The sequence below is a fragment of the Morchella sextelata genome, assembly GCF_020137385.1.
Source record: "Morchella sextelata strain SCLS chromosome Unknown scls_10, whole genome shotgun sequence".
In the NCBI taxonomy this organism is placed as follows: Eukaryota; Fungi; Ascomycota; class Pezizomycetes; order Pezizales; family Morchellaceae; genus Morchella; species Morchella sextelata.
Genome location: NW_025408625.1, coordinates 1,476,858 through 1,494,593, shown reverse-complemented (window position 1 = coordinate 1,494,593; position 17,736 = coordinate 1,476,858). Strand labels below are relative to the sequence as shown.

Below are 17,736 nucleotides of genomic sequence, written 5' to 3'. Positions count from 1 at the left end.
ACTTCCCGTTCGTTCTGCCCCAGCAGTACCCATAAGTGCTCCCGAAAGAAATATTGCCCCGAAGACCACAGTACATCGGCTCAGGTCAAGTGCAGTCCGCTCGACTGTCCCAGAAGCATCCCACACTCTTCCAAAAGCACCCGCCAGTGCCTCACAGAGGGCCCAACCACCGGAGACCCCTACATTCAATTACCGACACCCCCGCCGGTTGCCAGTCCCTCCTGTTACAGGCGCGTCCAGACCTTTAGTAGCAGAAAGCCTCTCACCGCTGGCAGTACGCCAGAGATGAAACATACCTGAAACACCCCCGAGTGTTCAAGAAGCATACATTAGTGCTCCAGAGGCATCCCCGAGTGTTCGAGAAATATTCCCAATCCTTCAAGAGACACCCTCGTGGCAGCGATTGCCTTTCAAGATGACTCAAGCAAGCAAAACAAAGATGACTCTGGGTTTACTCAACGTACCCAAAGTGTACACCCTCATCCACAACAGTCTGAAGGCGGAAATACAGAATGTGGGTTGGGTCAATAAAAGCATCTCCGTGATGGCTGCGTTCAATGCCCTATGCCTTTACTTGATGAACTTGCCCTCCCTCAACAGTTTTCTGCCAATTTGGACTGGGGGTGACTCCGATACCCATAGAGCACTGGCGAGTGCTCTACATTGGCTCATCGGGTATGTTGGTACGAAAGATAAGTTATCAACGGGACAGGGGTACCGTCAGTTCAAAGAGGTTGCTGGTAATAGTGATGATGATGAAGACGGCGGTGCTCAAGCAGCTGGAAGACGCTCTCGCAAGGGCAAAGAGTATGCACTACCCCCAGACCTAGTGCGACCTTCCATAATGGTCACCGTGGTAGACCCCGATGCTCTAGGAGCATTCTATATTATCGTCCCACCGCCTACCTATGACTGGAACGATCCCCTGAACGAGCTTTCCTTCATTGGAATTTTGACCAAGATAACGTTCTCTGAGCTATGCAACCTCATCCTGAAGCATACCACACCTGGCAGAGCAGTCAGGACTATCTGGAGAGGACTCGATAATATTCCTCCAGCAGCGGTTCGGCCGGTGGAGGTACAAATTACTGATTCAGAAGAACTGGCAGGTTGGATGAAGAACAGCAATGGGAGGCCTCAGGCAATATTGGCGGTACTCTACAGAGCAGGCACTGATGCTAATCTAGGTGGCGCTGAATCCCCCCCCGTTGAACCTCACTTTCCCTCACATTGAGGAAGATGATTACAGCATGATCGATCTTCCTGCAGAAGATTCGGATTATGAGGAGGGAAAGCATCGGATAAATACAAAAGGACTGAGGGTATATTTGCCTAGAACTGATGCTAGTAATCAAAGGCCAATTCAGACTATTGTTAGGCATCGCGATAGACAGCAGGATGCTATCGATGATTTAGACCCCAAATACTTTAGGAAGTATCCTTTGGGTGTCGGGGTTGCTGACCCAAACTTCGTGCAGGGGATAATCTGGACGCCTGCCGGGATAGCAGCTAAGAAAGCTGCTGACACACTCGTGGCTACAGGGGGAGGAGCTGAAGGAGGTGGAGGAGGCGGTGGTGATGGTGAAGGTGGTGGGCCAGCTGGAGATGGTGGAGGCGGTGTTGGTGGTGATGGTGGTGGGCATCTATCACGGGGACCGTAGGCAATAGACTGTGGTGCCAAGGAATACAACTGAGGTATTGACGTAGACGTGGACGTAGGCGTAAAGGTATACTTTGACTATGGACTATGGGGTGGCTCTACCTGGTATGATAAACCGGTTGGAGCCCTATGACGTAGTGTGGACAAAGAATAGTATTCGTGGAATAAATACAGATGTTGCGTAAAGAAGAAAGAGAAGAAGGAAAACAGATAAAAGCACAAGACAACGCCCCCTTATATATCCAACCATAGTCCAATGATGACTAATATCTCCGCGTAACAGAAACTAAAAGAACATAACAGAAATCCCCATTACAAATCCTAATACCACTACACAATACCTGCTTTCCTCGTTCCAGTCTATCAACTAGTCAAAGATACATAACTGCCGTTACAGACCACGCCCCCCTCTAAGGCCTACCTCCTGGTAGGCTTAGGCTTCCCTGGATAACGCTCATGGAATCGTTTAACGATATCATGTGAATGCTCAAGGTCCGATAGTGGTTGCCAGGAGGCTTCATCATATCCCATATATCGTACCAAATACTCAAATCTTCCTCTTCGTTTCCTCGAATCCAAGATATCCTCGACTTCCGATTCTTCCTCTCCTTCGATTTCAACCGGAGGTGGTGGCAACTGTTGTTGTCCCGGTAAAGGATCATTCGCATCGGGTGACAATAGCGAAACATGAAATACTGGATGAATTTTCATTGACCGGGGAAGTTCCAACTCGTAAGCATAGGGATTGACAATGCGCTTAACGTTATAAGGTCCAATACGTTTCCAGTCGAATTTCTTGGAAGGTCGTTTTGTTAGAATATGACGGGTCGATAGGAAAACTTTATCTCCTAAATGGTATCGAGGAGCTGGGGTCCGATTCCTATTGGCTGATTCTTCCTGTATTCTTTGCGCCCGAAACATCTCATTCCGTAAGAAGTCGATGATATCCTTCATTTCTCGCGCAATGCTATTAGCTTGATCTTCCGCCGTCGTTCTACCATGTTCCAAAGGCCCAAATGTTATCCTAGGATTTCTTCCCGAATTAGCATAAAAGGGGGAAACTTTTGTTGTTTCGGAAACGTGGTTGTTGGTTGCAAATTCAGCCATCGGTAGCCATCGGACCCAGTCGTCTTGTTGATAGGAAACATAGCTTCGGAGGTATTGTTCCATTATGGCATTGATTCTTTCTGTCTGTCCATCTGTTTGGGGGTGGAATGCAGTAGAGAACTTTGGCGAGATTTCCAGTCGATCACAAAGAGATCTCCAAAATTCCGCAACAAACTGTGTTCCTCGATCGGATACCATAGTGTCGGGTAATCCATGTAGTTTCCAGACGTTATCAATATATAGCTTTGCTACTTCCCGTGAATCCGCCTCCTTTGTCGTTGGTATCAAATGCCGCATTTTGGTTAGTCTATCTACCACGACCAAAATCGCATTATACCCATCACTCTCAGGAAGATCAGTCACAAAATCCATCGAGACGTCTGTCCAGGGCCCATCGGGGATTGGCATGGGGCGAAGTACTCCATAAGGTGCATTGTGTGATGCCTTACTACGGATGCACACATTGCAATTCCTGATATACTGATCGACGAACTTCCGCATCTGTGGCCAGTAATATTCTCGACTTAGGAGCTCCAGAGTCTTCGCTCTACCCGGATGTCCTGCAGATGGTTTGTCATGGTGTTCTTTTAAAAGCCTTAGTCGAAGGTCATCGTCGTCTGGTACATATAGCATGTCTCGATAAAGTAGCCGACCGTTGTTATCTTCTGTACATTCGGCGAGTGAAATCTTATTCGAGTGACGAACGCCGTTCCGGAGCATAGCGAGGATCTTATTTGGGAAACTATCTACTTGGTAAGCTTTTGAAAATAACTCCTCTACAGTAAACGCTCCTTCAGCGGATTCATTTGACAAAGAACCCGCGAACAAACTTAGCTTAGTATCCAAATTTTTTCGCTTCAGAATCACTTGACTCTGATGCGTCAACCGTTCATCCCCCTCTTTAGGTAGGTCACCTGACCTCCTAGTCAATGCATCTGGTTTTGTTCCTTGTTTTCCTGGTCGAAATTGTATAACGAAATCGAAGCGTGAAAGGAATTCAGACCAACGGGCTTGTCGACGATTTAACAATTTTGTTGTCATAAAATATTCAAGATTCCGATGGTCGCTAAGAACTTCAATTGGAAATTGAGCTCCTTCCAGGTGATGTCGCCATTCTTCGAAACATCGTATAATTGCTAAAAGTTCTTTGTCATAGATTTCGTAGTTGCATTCTGCAGGAGAATGTTTCTTGGAAAAGAAAGCAACTGGATGTAGGATTCCTTCGTTGTCACGTTGAGATAGGATTCCTGCTGAAACATAGTCGGATGCATCGGTTTCTATCACAATTTTTCGATCCGGATTAAAATGAGCTAAGATTGGCGCCGTTGTAAACATCTTTTTCAAAGTTTGAAATGCTTCCTCCCTTTCATCCGTCCAATCAAATTTAACATTCTTCTTCGTCAAGGCTGTAAGTGGAGCAACAATTTTCGAATATCCTAAAATAAATCGTCGATAGAAATTTGCAAATCCTAGAAATACTTGAACATCGCGAAGATTTGTCGGTGTGGTCCATTCCAAAACATCAATAACCTTCTTTGGGTCCATTCTATTTCCATTCGGAGTAAGAATTAAACCAAGATATTTCGTTTCCTGAACCATAAATTCACATTTTTCAGGTTTAAGGTGAACATGATTCTCATCAAGTACCTTTAGAACCTTTTGAATGTGTTCTTTATGTTCTGGTAGAGTTTCGGAATAGATAAGGATATCGTCTAAGTATGCCGTTACAAATTGGTCGAGATAGGGACGTAAAATATCATTGATCCAATGTTGAAATGTTGCAGGGGCATTAGCTAATCCAAATGGCATTACTGTATATTCGAAATGTCCATATCGAGTTCGAAATGCCGTTTTCCGTTCATCTCCCTCCGCTATCCTGATTTGATTATATCCCCAACGTAAATCCAATTTCGTATAGTATTTTGCTCTTGACAACTTAGCTAGGGTTTCCTTTAACAATGGTAACGGATATCGATTTTTAATTGTGATCGCATTTAGGCCTCGATAGTCAACACAAAGTCGAAGAGTTCCATCGTTTTTCTTTACGAACAATATAGGTGCTCCCGCTGGTGATTCACTGGCTCGAATGAATCCTTTAGGTAAATTTTCATCAAGATATTCCCGTAGTGCTTTCAACTCAATTTGAGACAATCCATATATAGGTCCATATGGTGGTCGTTTACCTTCTTCCAGTACTATCTCGATGTCGTGGGATGGTCGATGTGGTGGGAGAATCGAAGCGTCGTATTCTTTGAACATATGGAGACGATGGTGAAACTCTTTCGGTACTAATTGTTCAATGTTGACCGTAGATTTTTCGGTTGCTGAAACAATGACCGTATGGTGTTCCGGTAAGGGAATCGAGATACCATGAACAATGACTGCAGTTCCATTGAGTGAACAGTATTGACAACAGCTTCGAGAGTCAAAAACAAGTAGATTTTCTTTTGGTCGAATTGTAACATCATGTCGTCGCATCCAAGGTATCCCCATCACAATCGGATAATGTCCTAACTTCGTTACAAAACATGGCGCAACTTCCCGATGACCATGAATGTCTAGCGAGACATCGACAATGTGGGTAATTTTTCCTGACTTAATAGGCCTTCCATCTATAACGTCTACATGGCGGGGTATTTTGAGGGGGGTCATTGTAAGATTGTTGTGGCGTGCAAAAGATTCATCAATAAAAGCATATCCTGATACTCCAGTATCAATAAGGGCGTAGGTAGGTATGAAAGAATTTTTATTCTGTGAAATCGAACAAGTTACTACAAGTTGATTTCCATCCATTTCCTCCTCTGATACCGAAAAACCAGAAATACACATCCTAGAAAAATCCTTAAATGGTCCCTGGGCTAAGCCACTTAGTGCAGGGACAAATCTTTTGCCGACTCGTTATCGCTTCCGCCATTTTCTTGCACCGTCAACGCTGCTCCTCTCATAACAGGCCTCCTTGGTTGGTTTCCCGTTGCCCTCGCTTGGGGGCAATCCCTAACCATATGTCCAACACCTCCGCAATAAAAACATCGGCCCTCAACTAAGCGGGCATTTCTTTCGGTAGGGGAAGGGCGACGACGCCCTCCAGATAAATCCATTGGTACATCACCTCCCGGGCGGGATGAGGGATGACTTTCAGTAACAGGTGCATTGGCGACTGGGGCGGCAGCGCGGGGAGCAGAAATAGGACTTACTGGTGAAGGACGAGGGGCCGGAGTAGTAGTAGTGGTCCAGGGTTTTTTACTTCCTCGCTTAGCTTCTGCCGCTCGGCGACGATTATCCAACCGTTGCAAAAGTGTCGCACAAGCATTTACCGTTGCGGGAGTGTCATGGTGTATCATTGATTCATCGAGTTCCGCATTAATACCTTCCATCAAAGCCTCAATCCGAGAGACTTCATCCATACCCGACTCAGCAGCATACCGTTGAAACTCAGGAAAATAATCGGCGAATGTTCGATTTCGTTGACGGATGTTCCTAAGATTACTCCTAGCCGTACGCATCCGATCGGGGTCCCCAAAAGCAGTGTCCAAAACCTCATAAAATCGTAGCATAGAGGGCAAAGCAATGCCTTCTTCACTGACGTATTGTAAAAACTGATTAGCGGCAACGCCTTCCAATCTGCTGAATGCATAGGATAGTTTAGACTGTAGTGTGGGATAGCGATCGGCATTTCCCAATAACTTAATCTTCATTTGTTGCTTAAACAGGTGTAGTCTTTCTCGATCACGATCCCCCTTGAATACTTCAGGATCTGGGAGCTTCTCCGACCGATAGGTAGTATCTGTAACGGGTGGTACTGGGGGTGCAGGTGGAACATTGTCTTCGTTGGGTGCTTGCACAGGGGCGACAGCCTCAACAGGAGCCTGTTGAGCTCGGGCAGCAGCAAGATCTTGTTCAAACCTTCTTCTCGCCCTCTCGGCTTCCGCTTCTACCTCTTGTAAATCCGTTGCATATTGAGCAAGACCATGTTGGCACTGTTGGAGAAGCGCATAGGCTTCAGTTCCAACAGTATCATCGACCTGTGGATGCGCTTGAAAAAGGGCTTGGAGACTATCGCTGAGTTGTTGATAATCAATGGGTGCATGTTCCGACATTGTAAACTATGGTGTTGTATTGGTTGGCGATAGAGGACGCAACCTACGTATCACGGGGACCGTAGGCAATAGACTGTGGTGCCAAGGAATACAACTGAGGTATTGACGTAGACGTGGACGTAGGCGTAAAGGTATACTTTGACTATGGACTATGGGGTGGCTCTACCTGGTATGATAAACCGGTTGGAGCCCTATGACGTAGTGTGGACAAAGAATAGTATTCGTGGAATAAATACAGAGGTTGCGTAAAGAAGAAAGAGAAGAAGGAAAACAGATAAAAGCACAAGACAACGCCCCCTTATATATCCAACCATAGTCCAATGATGACTAATATCTCCGCGTAACAGAAACTAAAAGAACATAACAGAAATCCCCATTACAAATCCTAATACCACTACACAATACCTGCTTTCCTCGTTCCAGTCTATCAACTAGTCAAAGATACATAACTGCCGTTACAGCATCATTAGTCTCCTTTAGTATAGTCTCTCACCACCTTTCCTGTGGATTTCTTACTACTAAGATTTGAAAAGCTGCATAGATTGCTCTCTAAGCACTCGCGAGTGCTACTGAGATAGAGATGCTGTACGATTTGATGTTTTGAATTTCCTTTGTCTTGCGAGCATATATTAATGGATGTGTTTTATCTTATTAGATGAGATTTGATGAGATTAGATTAGATTAGATTATTCCGTTTCGTAATTGCATTGCTTTTATTTCAGAGTCGAGTCAAACTCCTAGGTTGCTCTCTGAGCACTCGGTATTGCTACAGAAAGTGCAGTAAAACGAGTGATTACAATGATGCGGTTGAGCGGATCCCTGCTGTAGGAGGATTAGCTGTACAAATTCTTCTTGATTAGCGGCGCAAATATTCTCGCCAAGAATTGATTTCTAATCAAAGATACCGCGAGTGCTCCTAGAGCACTAAGAATATTCCTGCGACCTATCAGAATGGCTCCCACTAATCACTCCTCCAGTTCAGTACCTCTTGCTCCAAAGCGCCCAGGACTCCTAAAACGACCTGAAGAACATGAAGATTTACTGACTGATGAGTTTGAGATACCTTACCGACTATTTACTCCACTACCAGCCAGCACTCGGAGTACTCAATCGACCACCGCCATCCAAGTAGCTTGCAAAGGCCTTCTCCGTTCTTCCAAAAGTCCCACTGGTAGAAGCAGTCCTACAAGGGTAGAATTTCATCTCCCCGGCGACCATACTGACCTTGTTGAAGTGCAGGAGCAGGCTCAAGCAATAGAGGTGCCAGAGGTGGAGGAAATAGTTCATACCAGCCAATCAGAGTATGATGATTCTCCAGAGAACGAGCCCGAAAGTTCTGAGGAGAATAAGGATGAACCGGAGGATGAACCTTAAGCCTCTAGCTGGAGGTCTCAAACTGTCAGAAAGAGACCTTGCACAGCTCCGGCGACTACTGCCAAAGTACTGGGCAATACTCAGAGGAATGCAACTGGCGCAGTAGCGGAGGTAATTGCTTCCTCCGATGTGTCAGTAGACGTGATACAGGTTTGACTCTATTCTGCTCATTTTATTGGTTTTATTCAATAGACTTGGAGGTTAATGGTTCAGAGGGGAGCTCGACTGGGCACAAAGGTAATCCGGAAACAAGGTCAGGGTAGAGCAGCACCCATTTCGAAACCCAGCGAGAATGCATATCAGAGAGCACTCCCGGCATCCCAGAGAGCACTGCCGGCATCCCAGAGAGCACCCACTTCGGCACTCAGCCAGAATGCATCTCAGAGAGCACTGCTGGCATTCCAGAGAGCACCGCCAGTACCCACACAGTCTAGGCCTTCTGAACCTGTTTATTATTCTCATGATTACAACTCTTCAACGCGCCATATCGATCTTTCCTCAATGCGCTCTCAATACGGGGAGTCCTTACCTACTTACTGGCCATATCGTTCTTCACCTCCCATTGACGGAATTGGCGAGAGCTTTGTGAGCAGTCCCCAGATTTCTTCAAGCCCTCAAATTCCTTCAGCCCAACCTCACAGCAAAATTCGATTGCAAGGAGTCTACGAAATCGACTATCTTCCCTAATCCAGAGAGAATGAGAATGCTTTGACGGTGGAAAGCAAGGTTAGTATTCCAGAGATCACTCACGACATCTTTGGGAGTACTGTTGACATTCCTGGGAGCTAATTGGCTCAGAGGTCTTTGTTACCCAACTCGAGGAATGCAAATGTGCTCTCAATGCAAGCACAGAGGATTGAGAAAGTTTCATGCATCCACTAGTGAATACACTGGGTTACGAGGAATTGGATTAGTCAGAAGGGTTCTATTGGATTCTACCGGGTTTTATCGATTGTTAATGTATGAGTCAACTTGTATTTGTCATCGCTGGGATTTTATTGGGTATATTAAGGGGGATTCGTTCTTATTTCTTGTTCTTTTCCTTCTCTTTCTTTCTTTCTCTACGCAAAATCTTCTGTACCTACACTGTCTATTACTATACAATATTATCTTCCTCTTCTTTACTCGAGAATACCACCGCTTCGCTGTCAACCTGTCTCATTGACCCTTACTGACGCTAGAGTCCCTCAGGACCCCTATTGCGAGTTCCCACACCGACTTCTACTATGCTCTTCGTACCCTGCGGAATACTCGCTACTCACCTCCTTGAGATTACGTTGCGTCGTCATCCGCACCGTACGATGTGTCCACCCCCGACCCACCTACATGCGCCCCACCCAACGATTTAGAAGAATTCCAGCGGCAGTATGAGGCCGGCGCTGCTGACTTATTTAACAAAATCGCCGTACTTGTCCAACGCATCCGCCTCGAGAGGGATACCTCCCGTACACAACTCACCGCCGCCAATGAAACCATTGACAATCTTGAGGAGCAGGTAACCTAGCTCAACCTCGACCTCAATGTCGCTCGCGCCGCCCCCACCCCTACCGCCTCTGTCCCCGTTGCCGCTGCTCCCCCAGCTGCTACTGTCCCCGCCTTCAGGTCCGAAAAGTTTCCAGACCCTAAAAAATTCGACGGCACCCATACCAAGCTACCCGGATTCACCACCCAACTCCGAATGAAACTTGAGGTCAATCATGATCGATTCCGAAACGAGGCAGCAAAAATTATCTATGCTGTTAGCCGCTTGGAAGGAAGGGCCCTTGACCAGGTTGTCCCACTCATTAATGCTAACCCTGCTGCCCCCTTCTCCTCTGTTACTGCCTTCGTTGCCCACCTGGAAGCCTCGTTTGGAGACACAGATCCCCGGGGTACCACCCGTCGCCAACTCGTCGCCTTGAAGCAAGGCAAGGGGGACTTCGCCACCTATTACTCACAGTTCCTCCGTATTGTAGCTTTCATGGATCGACTAGTGGATATACGGGGTTATGAAGAGTCAGATTAGTCAGAAAGGTTCTATTGGGTTCTACCGGGTTCTGTTGATCGTTAATGTATGAGTCATGTTGGATTTGTCATCGCGGGGATTTCCTTGAATATATTAAGGGGGGTTTTGTTTGTATTTCTCGTTCTTCTTCTTCTTCTTCTTTCTTTACGCAACGTCTTCTGTATCTACGCTGTCTATTGCTATACAATATTATCGTCCTCTTCGTTCTTTAAGGAGACTACCGCCTCGCTTTCCCCTTGTCTCGCCGAACCTTACCAACACTAGAGTCCCGTAGTACCCCTATTGCGAGTTCCTATACCGTTCCCTATTACACTCTTCGTACCCTGCGGAATACTCACTACTCAACCCCTTGAGAGTAGCCTACCTAAACTACAACGAAGGAGCCAAGATCGATGCCCTGGCCGAAGGACTGTCGGAAGATCTGAAGGATGCCATGACATACCGGACAGACAGGCCTAACACGGTAGAGGCATGCGTGACCATGTTAATGACAATCGAAAACCAGGTTCGGGGCCGTAAAGTGGAACAACGGGCCATCCGTAATACGATGGGACAATTTACCGCCCCCGCCGCTGTCGCACACCTATTTCATACCACCGGAGGCCTCGCTCCAATGGACCTCTCCGCCCTCCAAGTCCGTCCCGCTCAACGCTCTACCATCGAACAACGATACACCTTTGTCAAAGGACAACGCAAAACCTCTGCCGCCGAAAAATAATGGCGAAGGGACAACAACCTCTGTATGTACTGCACCAACCCCGGCCATATCTTCGCCAACTGCCCCTCTGCCAATCACCTGCATAGTAATCAACCGGTTATGAGGGGTGCCCTCCTCGCACCCAGCCATACGGCCGTCGACCCCGCTGCCCCATCGATCGTTAGTCCCGCCTCCTCTGAGTCGGGTTTTCAGTAGTCCCAGGCTTGATCAATGGCCCCTGCCCGGGACCTTCTAATGTTTCTCCTTTGTCTGCATTCTCGAACTCTGGCTTCTTGGTATCATCTGTGGAGGATAAATTGCATGGGGATCATTTTGTTGCTTCGTGTAAAATTGTAAACAATAAAATATCCATTCAAACCCACGCATTGATTGATACTGGTAGCTCCAGGTTCGCATTCATTGATGAAACATTTGCGCACTATAACAATCTCCCATTTCTCTCCCTTAAATCACCCCGCACTTTTGAAGTCATCGACGGACGGCCCATATCTTCCGGACAGATTACCCAACTCTGCTACCTACCGCTATCAACTGGCTCCCACCATGAAACTATCCCCTTCTTCGTCACCAAACTCAGCTCATACCCACTCGTACTCGGAATCTCTTGCCTTCAATTACACGACGCCACATTACGGTTTAAGGACAATAGTATACTGTTCGACTCCGAATACTGCAAGTGCAAGTGCAACTCCTCCGTAATACCCGTTCCCATTAGATGGATCGCACCACCACCCCGTCTCCATCTCGTCAGTTCAGCTGCTCTCTACCGCTTCGCTCGAAGGGACAAGCTCCAAATCTTCAGCACAACTATCGAGGAAATAGACTAAGCCATGGGCGAGCCCCATAAGGAAGACTGGAGGAACCGAGTCCCAACCCGGTACAAGAGGTTTCACAAGATGATGGATGAGAAGTTCGCTAATGAAATGCTGCCTCGCCGCCCCTATGACCATAAGATACCGCTTAAGGAAGGGAAAGAACCCCCGTTTGGGCCACTTTATGGTATGTCCCGTGAGGAACTCATCGTGCTCAAGCAATAGATACAGGACAACCTCCAAAAAGGCTTCATTCAGGTCAGCTCTTCACCTGCCGGTGCCCCTGTTCTATTTGTTAAAAAAGCCGATGGAATACTCCGTCTCTGTGTCTATTATTGTGGCCTCAACAGACTCACTGTCAAAAACCGCTACCTGCTGCCGCTCATCCGAGAAACTCTCGATCGCCTCTACAAAGCCAAGTGGTACATCAAACTTGACCTTCGCCAAGGGTATAATCATGTCCGAATGGCGGAGGGTGAAGAATGGAAAACAGCCTTCCATACGCGCTAGGGACAATTCGAATATACGGTGATACCCTTCGGCCTTACCAATGCGCCGGCCATCTTCCAACACTTCATTAATGATTGCGTCTGTGACTACCTTGATATGTTCTGTACAGCCTACCTTGACGATATTCTCATCTTCAGCGACACCTTCGAGGAACATCAAGTACACGTCGAAAAGGTCCTGGAAGCCCTACAAAGAAATGGAATACTGCTGAAACCAGAGAAATGTGAATTTCATACACAAAGCACCACCTACCTCAGACTCATTATCGTACCCAATAGTATTAAAATAGACCCGAAGAAAGTGGAGACAGTGAAGAATTGGATCATCCCCAAAACAGTTAAGGATGTGCAAGCATTTCTAGGTTTCGTTAACTCTTATCGCCGATTCATACGCAGATTCTCGGAACTGGCTTCCCCCCTTACCAGACTGACACGTAAGGACATATCATTTGAACGGACACCTAAAGCCCAAACTGCGTTCAACGCCCTGAAAGAGGCCTTTACAACGGCTCCCATCCTTACCCATTTCGACCTGGAGAAAGAAATTACTGTGGAAACCGACGCATCTGACTATGTCGCTGCCGGTGTACTCTCCCAATACGATGATAATGGTACCCTTCGACCCGTCGCATACTTCTCAAAAAAACATTCTCCAGCCGAATGCAACTATGAGACTTACGACAAGGAATTACTGGCGATTATTCGATCATTTGAGGAATGGCGACCGGAACTTGAAGGGGCTACACACCCAATCGCCGTCATATGCGATCATGAGAATCTCGAATACTTTATGAGTACTAAACAACTCAACCGGAGACAAGCACGGTGGGCAGAATATCTGTCACGGTTTAATTTTGTTATCAAGTACCGACCAGGGAAACAAGGAGGGAAACCGGACGCGTTGACAAGAAGATCAGGAGATCTCCCTGGAGAGGGGGATGAAAGACAGTTGCATCAGAGCCAAGTTGTGTTGAAGAAGGAGAATCTTGATGCAAAGCTAAGTTTGTTGGCGGGTTCTTTCTCAAACGAACACGCTGAAAAGAACGCCTCACTGCATGGAGTATTCGATGAAGGATATAGCGCTGACCCATTTCCCGAAAAGATACTGGATATGCGGAACAAAGGTGAACGACAATCAAAGGACATATCACTCGCCGAATGCACCGAGGTTGAAGGTCGATTGCTTTACCGAGGCAGCATATATGTCCCTAATTACGATCCTCTTAAGCTGCGAATCCTGCAACTTTACCATGACGCCGCCTCTGCTGGACACCCGGGACGTGAAAAAACATTCGAACTCGTCAGTCGAGACTACTACTGGCCCCTTATGAGAAATTATATTGCCCGCTACATTCGGAACTGCCACACCTATCAACGAAGCAAACCCAATACCCATGGAAAACTCGGCGTACTTCGACCTTTACCGATTCCCGAACAACCATGGCAGGAGGTATCAATGGACTTCGTTACTGGCCTACCGGAGAGTGAAGGGTACGATGCAATTATGGTAGTGGTTGACCGGTTAACAAAGATGCGACATCTCCTGCCCTGTAATACTACTGTCAACTCCGAAGACGTCACCCAACTATATCTGCGAAAATATGGAAGCTCCACGGACTACCCACACATGTCACCTCCGACCGCGGTACGCAATTTACAGCTAAGTTTTGGAAGGTTCTTTGTAAACACCTCGGCATCGAAGCCACAATGTCCACCGCTTTCCACCCGGAAACCGACGGCCAAACTAAAAGGCTGAATGCTATAATGGAACAATATCTACGTGGATATGTCTCTTATCAACAGGACGATTGGGTAAAATGGCTCCCTATGGTAGAATTCTCTGCCAACAATCAGGTCTCCGCATCCACCAAAGCTACATCATTCTTCGCGAACTATGGTTTCCACCCCAGTTTACAGTGACGATCAAATCGCTTGACAGGACCCCACCAAGCCTCAATGCTAATGACTTCGCCTCGAAGATGAAAGAACTCCACAAACAGCTACGTTCCAATATTAGCACGGCACAAGACCAACAAGAGCAGGCCTTTAATGCCAAACGAACGCCGACTCCACAGTACGATATCGGCGATATGGTGTTTGTTTCAGTAAAAAACATCCGAACCACCCGTAACTCTCGGAAGTTGAACTGGAAGAAACTGGGACCATTCCCCGTCAAGGAAATCATATCGCCATATGTGTACCGAGTCGACCTGCCTAGAAGTATGAAAGTGCACCTCATCTTCTATGTATCGTTGCTAGATCCCGCTGCAATCGACCCTGTCCCGGGGCAAACTCAACCACCACCCCCGCCTATTATCGTTGAACAGGAAGAGGAGTATGCAGTTGAGGAAATCTTGGACTCAAGAGAAACAAGAAACAACGGCTTGCAATATTTTGTTAAATGGACAGGCTATACCGACCCTACCTGGGAACCCGTCACATACCACGATAATACCGCCGCCGTTGATACCTTCCATATACGTCACCCTGCAAACCTGGACTGCTGGAAGGGAAGATTAAGATTAAGGCTCGCAGAAGATCGCGCTTGAAGGGGGGGGCTACTTTCATGGATCGACTAGTGAATACACTAGGTTACGAGGAATTGGATTAGTCAGAAGGGTTCTATTGGATTCTACCGGATTCTGTCGATTGTTAATGTATGAGTCACCTTGGATTTATCATCGCTGGTATTTTATTGGGTATATTAAGGGGGATTCGTTCTTATTTCTTGCTCTTTTCCTTCTCTTTCTTTCTTTCTCTACGCAACGTCTTCTATACCTACGCTGTCTATTACTATACAATATTATCTTCCTCTTCTTTACTCGAGAATACCACCGCTTCGCTGCTCCCCTGTCTCATTGACCCTTACCGATGCTAGAGTCCCCCAGGACCCTTATTGCGAGTTCCCAAACCGACTTCTACTATCCTCTTCGTACCCTGCGTAATACTCGCTACTCACCTCCTTGAGAGAAAGAGTGCAGCATATTAATTGGGGAGCATATGCTTCTACATGAGCCGTTTCCACCTGTAGTAAGGCTTTCGGTACTGGTTGTGAGCATATGGGCAACTGATAGTCGCCGGGTGGGGTGTAAGGTAGGCCTTGATGAGGTAGTCATTAAACAGTTGAGTGCCCCTGAAACGATTACGAGTGCTCTGGAAGCATAATTGAGAACGATAGGTCAGAAGTCTGCACTCCCGTATCTGTTCCCACTTGATGCATGAGGTAAAAGGGCACCTGGTGGACTCTACGATATACGAGCTTGGAAATCTTGTGGGGCTTGAGGCAAGGACACCTTATGTCGAATATCTTTTAAAGAATGATCGTTTCTTGAACCTCCAGTAGCATTATGAGGTATGATCAATACCCAGAGAGCACCCGGAATGCCCACAGAGTACCCAGAAATACTCAGAGAGCACTCAAGAAAGGTGTTAACAGATACTAGACCTACCGACTGCGCCTCCTTGCCCCAGAAATCGTCGATATATTGTATTTTAAATACCTTCATGGCATCAGGATGCGAGGGGTTAGGGACCCCGAATTCCTAGAGCGGATAACCCCTACACTCATTTGCTTGATATCGATGGCGATCTGTCACGGTATTTGGGCATGGTCGATAGGGACTTATGTTAAGCCTGATCATTTTCAGTCGCAGAATGAGAGCGTTGTTAGTAAGTATTGCCAAATGCCCTCACTGGTATTATGGGTGCTTGGAGAGCAGTGATGGATGCTCTCAGAACTCTGCAGACTCCTGAGTGCTTTGGGAGCAGTGACGGATGCTCTCAGACCTATAATGGATTACCGAGCTGACATCCCTACTCGAGGAGAAAAGTTTAACAGGATGAGCAATACATAGAAGGGGAGGAGTAGACAAAATCAGGAGGCAATCTTGTAGGTAATCAAGGATAATCTTTGAGAAAAGGTATGCTACTATGGTGGCAATGGGTGTTCTATTCTAAATACTTACCTTGATAAATACGAGAAAAGAAGGGTGTAACGATTGAGGTGATACCGGAGGATGGGTTTAGTGAGGACGATGAAGCTTTGACTGCGGATCTTGCCGCATTCCGAGATGCTCGGAAAGTACTCAGGGGTGCTCCAGGAGGTCCTTCAAGTTCTGACAACGGCTAGGACGAGGTTATTTATGCCCAACTTCGCGGCATTGACAGTGAAGAGGAGGGAGAGAAGGAAGAAGAGGAGCAAGAACTACCAGTAGCGGGGGATTGCGAAGGGGGCGGGGAAGAAGATGTCTAGAACACTCACGAGTGCTTAGGGAGAATACTCGATAGTGCTTTGTAAGAATACTCGCAAGTGCTTAAGGAGAATACTCCCAAATGCGTGGGGAGAAAACTCCCAGGTGTGTTGGGGATAGCTTAAGATTTGTTCCGATACATATTTTGTATTATATCCAGTAAGAGAGTTCAAAGAGGTATTGTCGTTAGTATTTAGTAATAGACAGGGGATCACAGTCTTGAGTACTCTCTAAACAATCTCGAGTCCTCTGTAAACAGTAGAGATCATAAGGGTATACCTGGAGAGAATAGGGCTTCAGGGGTGCGACATGTTCAAAGACCCGATCTCAGGCCCCGCTGGAGCAGTCGGAGTACTCCAGGAGCTGCGGGAGCAGTCATAGTGCGTTCAGGGGAAGTCAAGAGATACGAGCGCCTAACTGGTGCTCTCAGGTGAGGGGACTAGCATCGGGGTAGCGCCGAGCACTGGCGCTCAGTGTCCAGGCAGGGTTGGAGGGCTAGTGCACACCGGGGTAAACTAGGGTGCACCGGGGTGGAAAGATGCGCGCCAGACTGCGCCAGGAGCACTGACCATATCTCTGGAGAGGTAGTTTAACTACCGAGCGCCCTGAGCACTCTGAGCGCCTCAGGCATCTGGTGAAGGCTGCAGGTTTGCTGATGTCCCTCTAAAAACACTTTCCAGCTCCTCACTACAGATTCCAGCTCCTCGCTACCACTTCGAGCTCCTAACTCCTCTTCATCCTATCCGAAATGCTCAAGTTCAAAGAACATTAACCAAATCTGAAAAACCATTGAGTGAAAAAAACTACGGACCAATGGAAGAAATTATAGCTTGAGAACGAGATAGCGCCACCGATTGCAATACCAAAAGCTACTTCCACCAGAAAAAAGATAGAAAATAGCGAAAAAGTTAGATCAAGTAAGTAGAAATTTGATCAAATTGCAAAGTGACATACTAACACACACACAAGATTTCACAAAGAGGAACTTCATAAGAACCCAGCTTGCAAGAAGATAGAGAAATCTTCAGATATAACTCCATGGCTTTACTAGACAGGGTCAGGCCATGATGTGCAAGAGCACTATCAGCCTACAATTATAACAAGATTTAAGGTCATTTGAATGCTCTATTCGGAGGCTACCGAGGGAGAGTCACTCTCTAAAAGAATATGTAGAGAAGTTAACACTGTCCGTCCATCACACCCT

The 17,736-nt window shown here is 46.8% G+C and overlaps 6 protein-coding genes across 6 annotated transcripts; 4 read left to right on the top strand and 2 right to left on the bottom strand.

The window, feature by feature from the left end:
* Window positions 1-2,077: 2,077 nt before the first annotated feature.
* On the bottom strand, window positions 2,078-5,560 carry H6S33_001377 (uncharacterized protein; the record flags this gene model as incomplete). The annotated part of the gene is made up of 1 exon (XM_044832748.1): window positions 2,078-5,560. The coding sequence occupies one exon, from the start codon at window positions 5,558-5,560 to the stop codon at window positions 2,078-2,080; it is 3,483 nt and encodes a 1,160-aa protein (XP_044694344.1).
* Window positions 5,561-5,634: 74 nt separating this feature from the next.
* H6S33_001376 (uncharacterized protein) lies at window positions 5,635-6,864 on the bottom strand (the record flags this gene model as incomplete). The annotated part of the gene is made up of 1 exon (XM_044832747.1): window positions 5,635-6,864. One exon carries the CDS (start codon window positions 6,862-6,864, stop codon window positions 5,635-5,637), a length of 1,230 nt encoding a protein of 409 aa, XP_044694343.1.
* Window positions 6,865-7,815: 951 nt separating this feature from the next.
* H6S33_001375 (uncharacterized protein) lies at window positions 7,816-8,238 on the top strand (the record flags this gene model as incomplete). Its single annotated transcript, XM_044832745.1, has 1 exon — window positions 7,816-8,238. The coding sequence occupies one exon, from the start codon at window positions 7,816-7,818 to the stop codon at window positions 8,236-8,238; it is 423 nt and encodes a 140-aa protein (XP_044694342.1).
* Window positions 8,239-8,442: 204 nt separating this feature from the next.
* H6S33_001374 (uncharacterized protein) lies at window positions 8,443-10,961 on the top strand (the record flags this gene model as incomplete). The annotated part of the gene is made up of 3 exons (XM_044832744.1): window positions 8,443-8,823; window positions 9,743-10,189; window positions 10,518-10,961. The coding sequence occupies 3 exons, from the start codon at window positions 8,443-8,445 to the stop codon at window positions 10,959-10,961; spliced, it is 1,272 nt and encodes a 423-aa protein (XP_044694341.1).
* An 896-nt stretch (window positions 10,962-11,857) lies between these two features.
* Window positions 11,858-14,831, top strand: H6S33_001373 (uncharacterized protein; the record flags this gene model as incomplete). Its single annotated transcript, XM_044832743.1, has 5 exons — window positions 11,858-11,960; window positions 12,021-12,232; window positions 12,284-13,927; window positions 13,957-14,136; window positions 14,193-14,831. 5 exons carry the CDS (start codon window positions 11,858-11,860, stop codon window positions 14,829-14,831), a joined length of 2,778 nt encoding a protein of 925 aa, XP_044694340.1.
* A 798-nt stretch (window positions 14,832-15,629) lies between these two features.
* Window positions 15,630-16,534, top strand: H6S33_001372 (uncharacterized protein; the record flags this gene model as incomplete). The annotated part of the gene is made up of 4 exons (XM_044832742.1): window positions 15,630-15,674; window positions 15,726-15,951; window positions 16,263-16,363; window positions 16,412-16,534. 4 exons carry the CDS (start codon window positions 15,630-15,632, stop codon window positions 16,532-16,534), a joined length of 495 nt encoding a protein of 164 aa, XP_044694339.1.
* Between the last annotated feature and the right edge of the window lie 1,202 nt (window positions 16,535-17,736).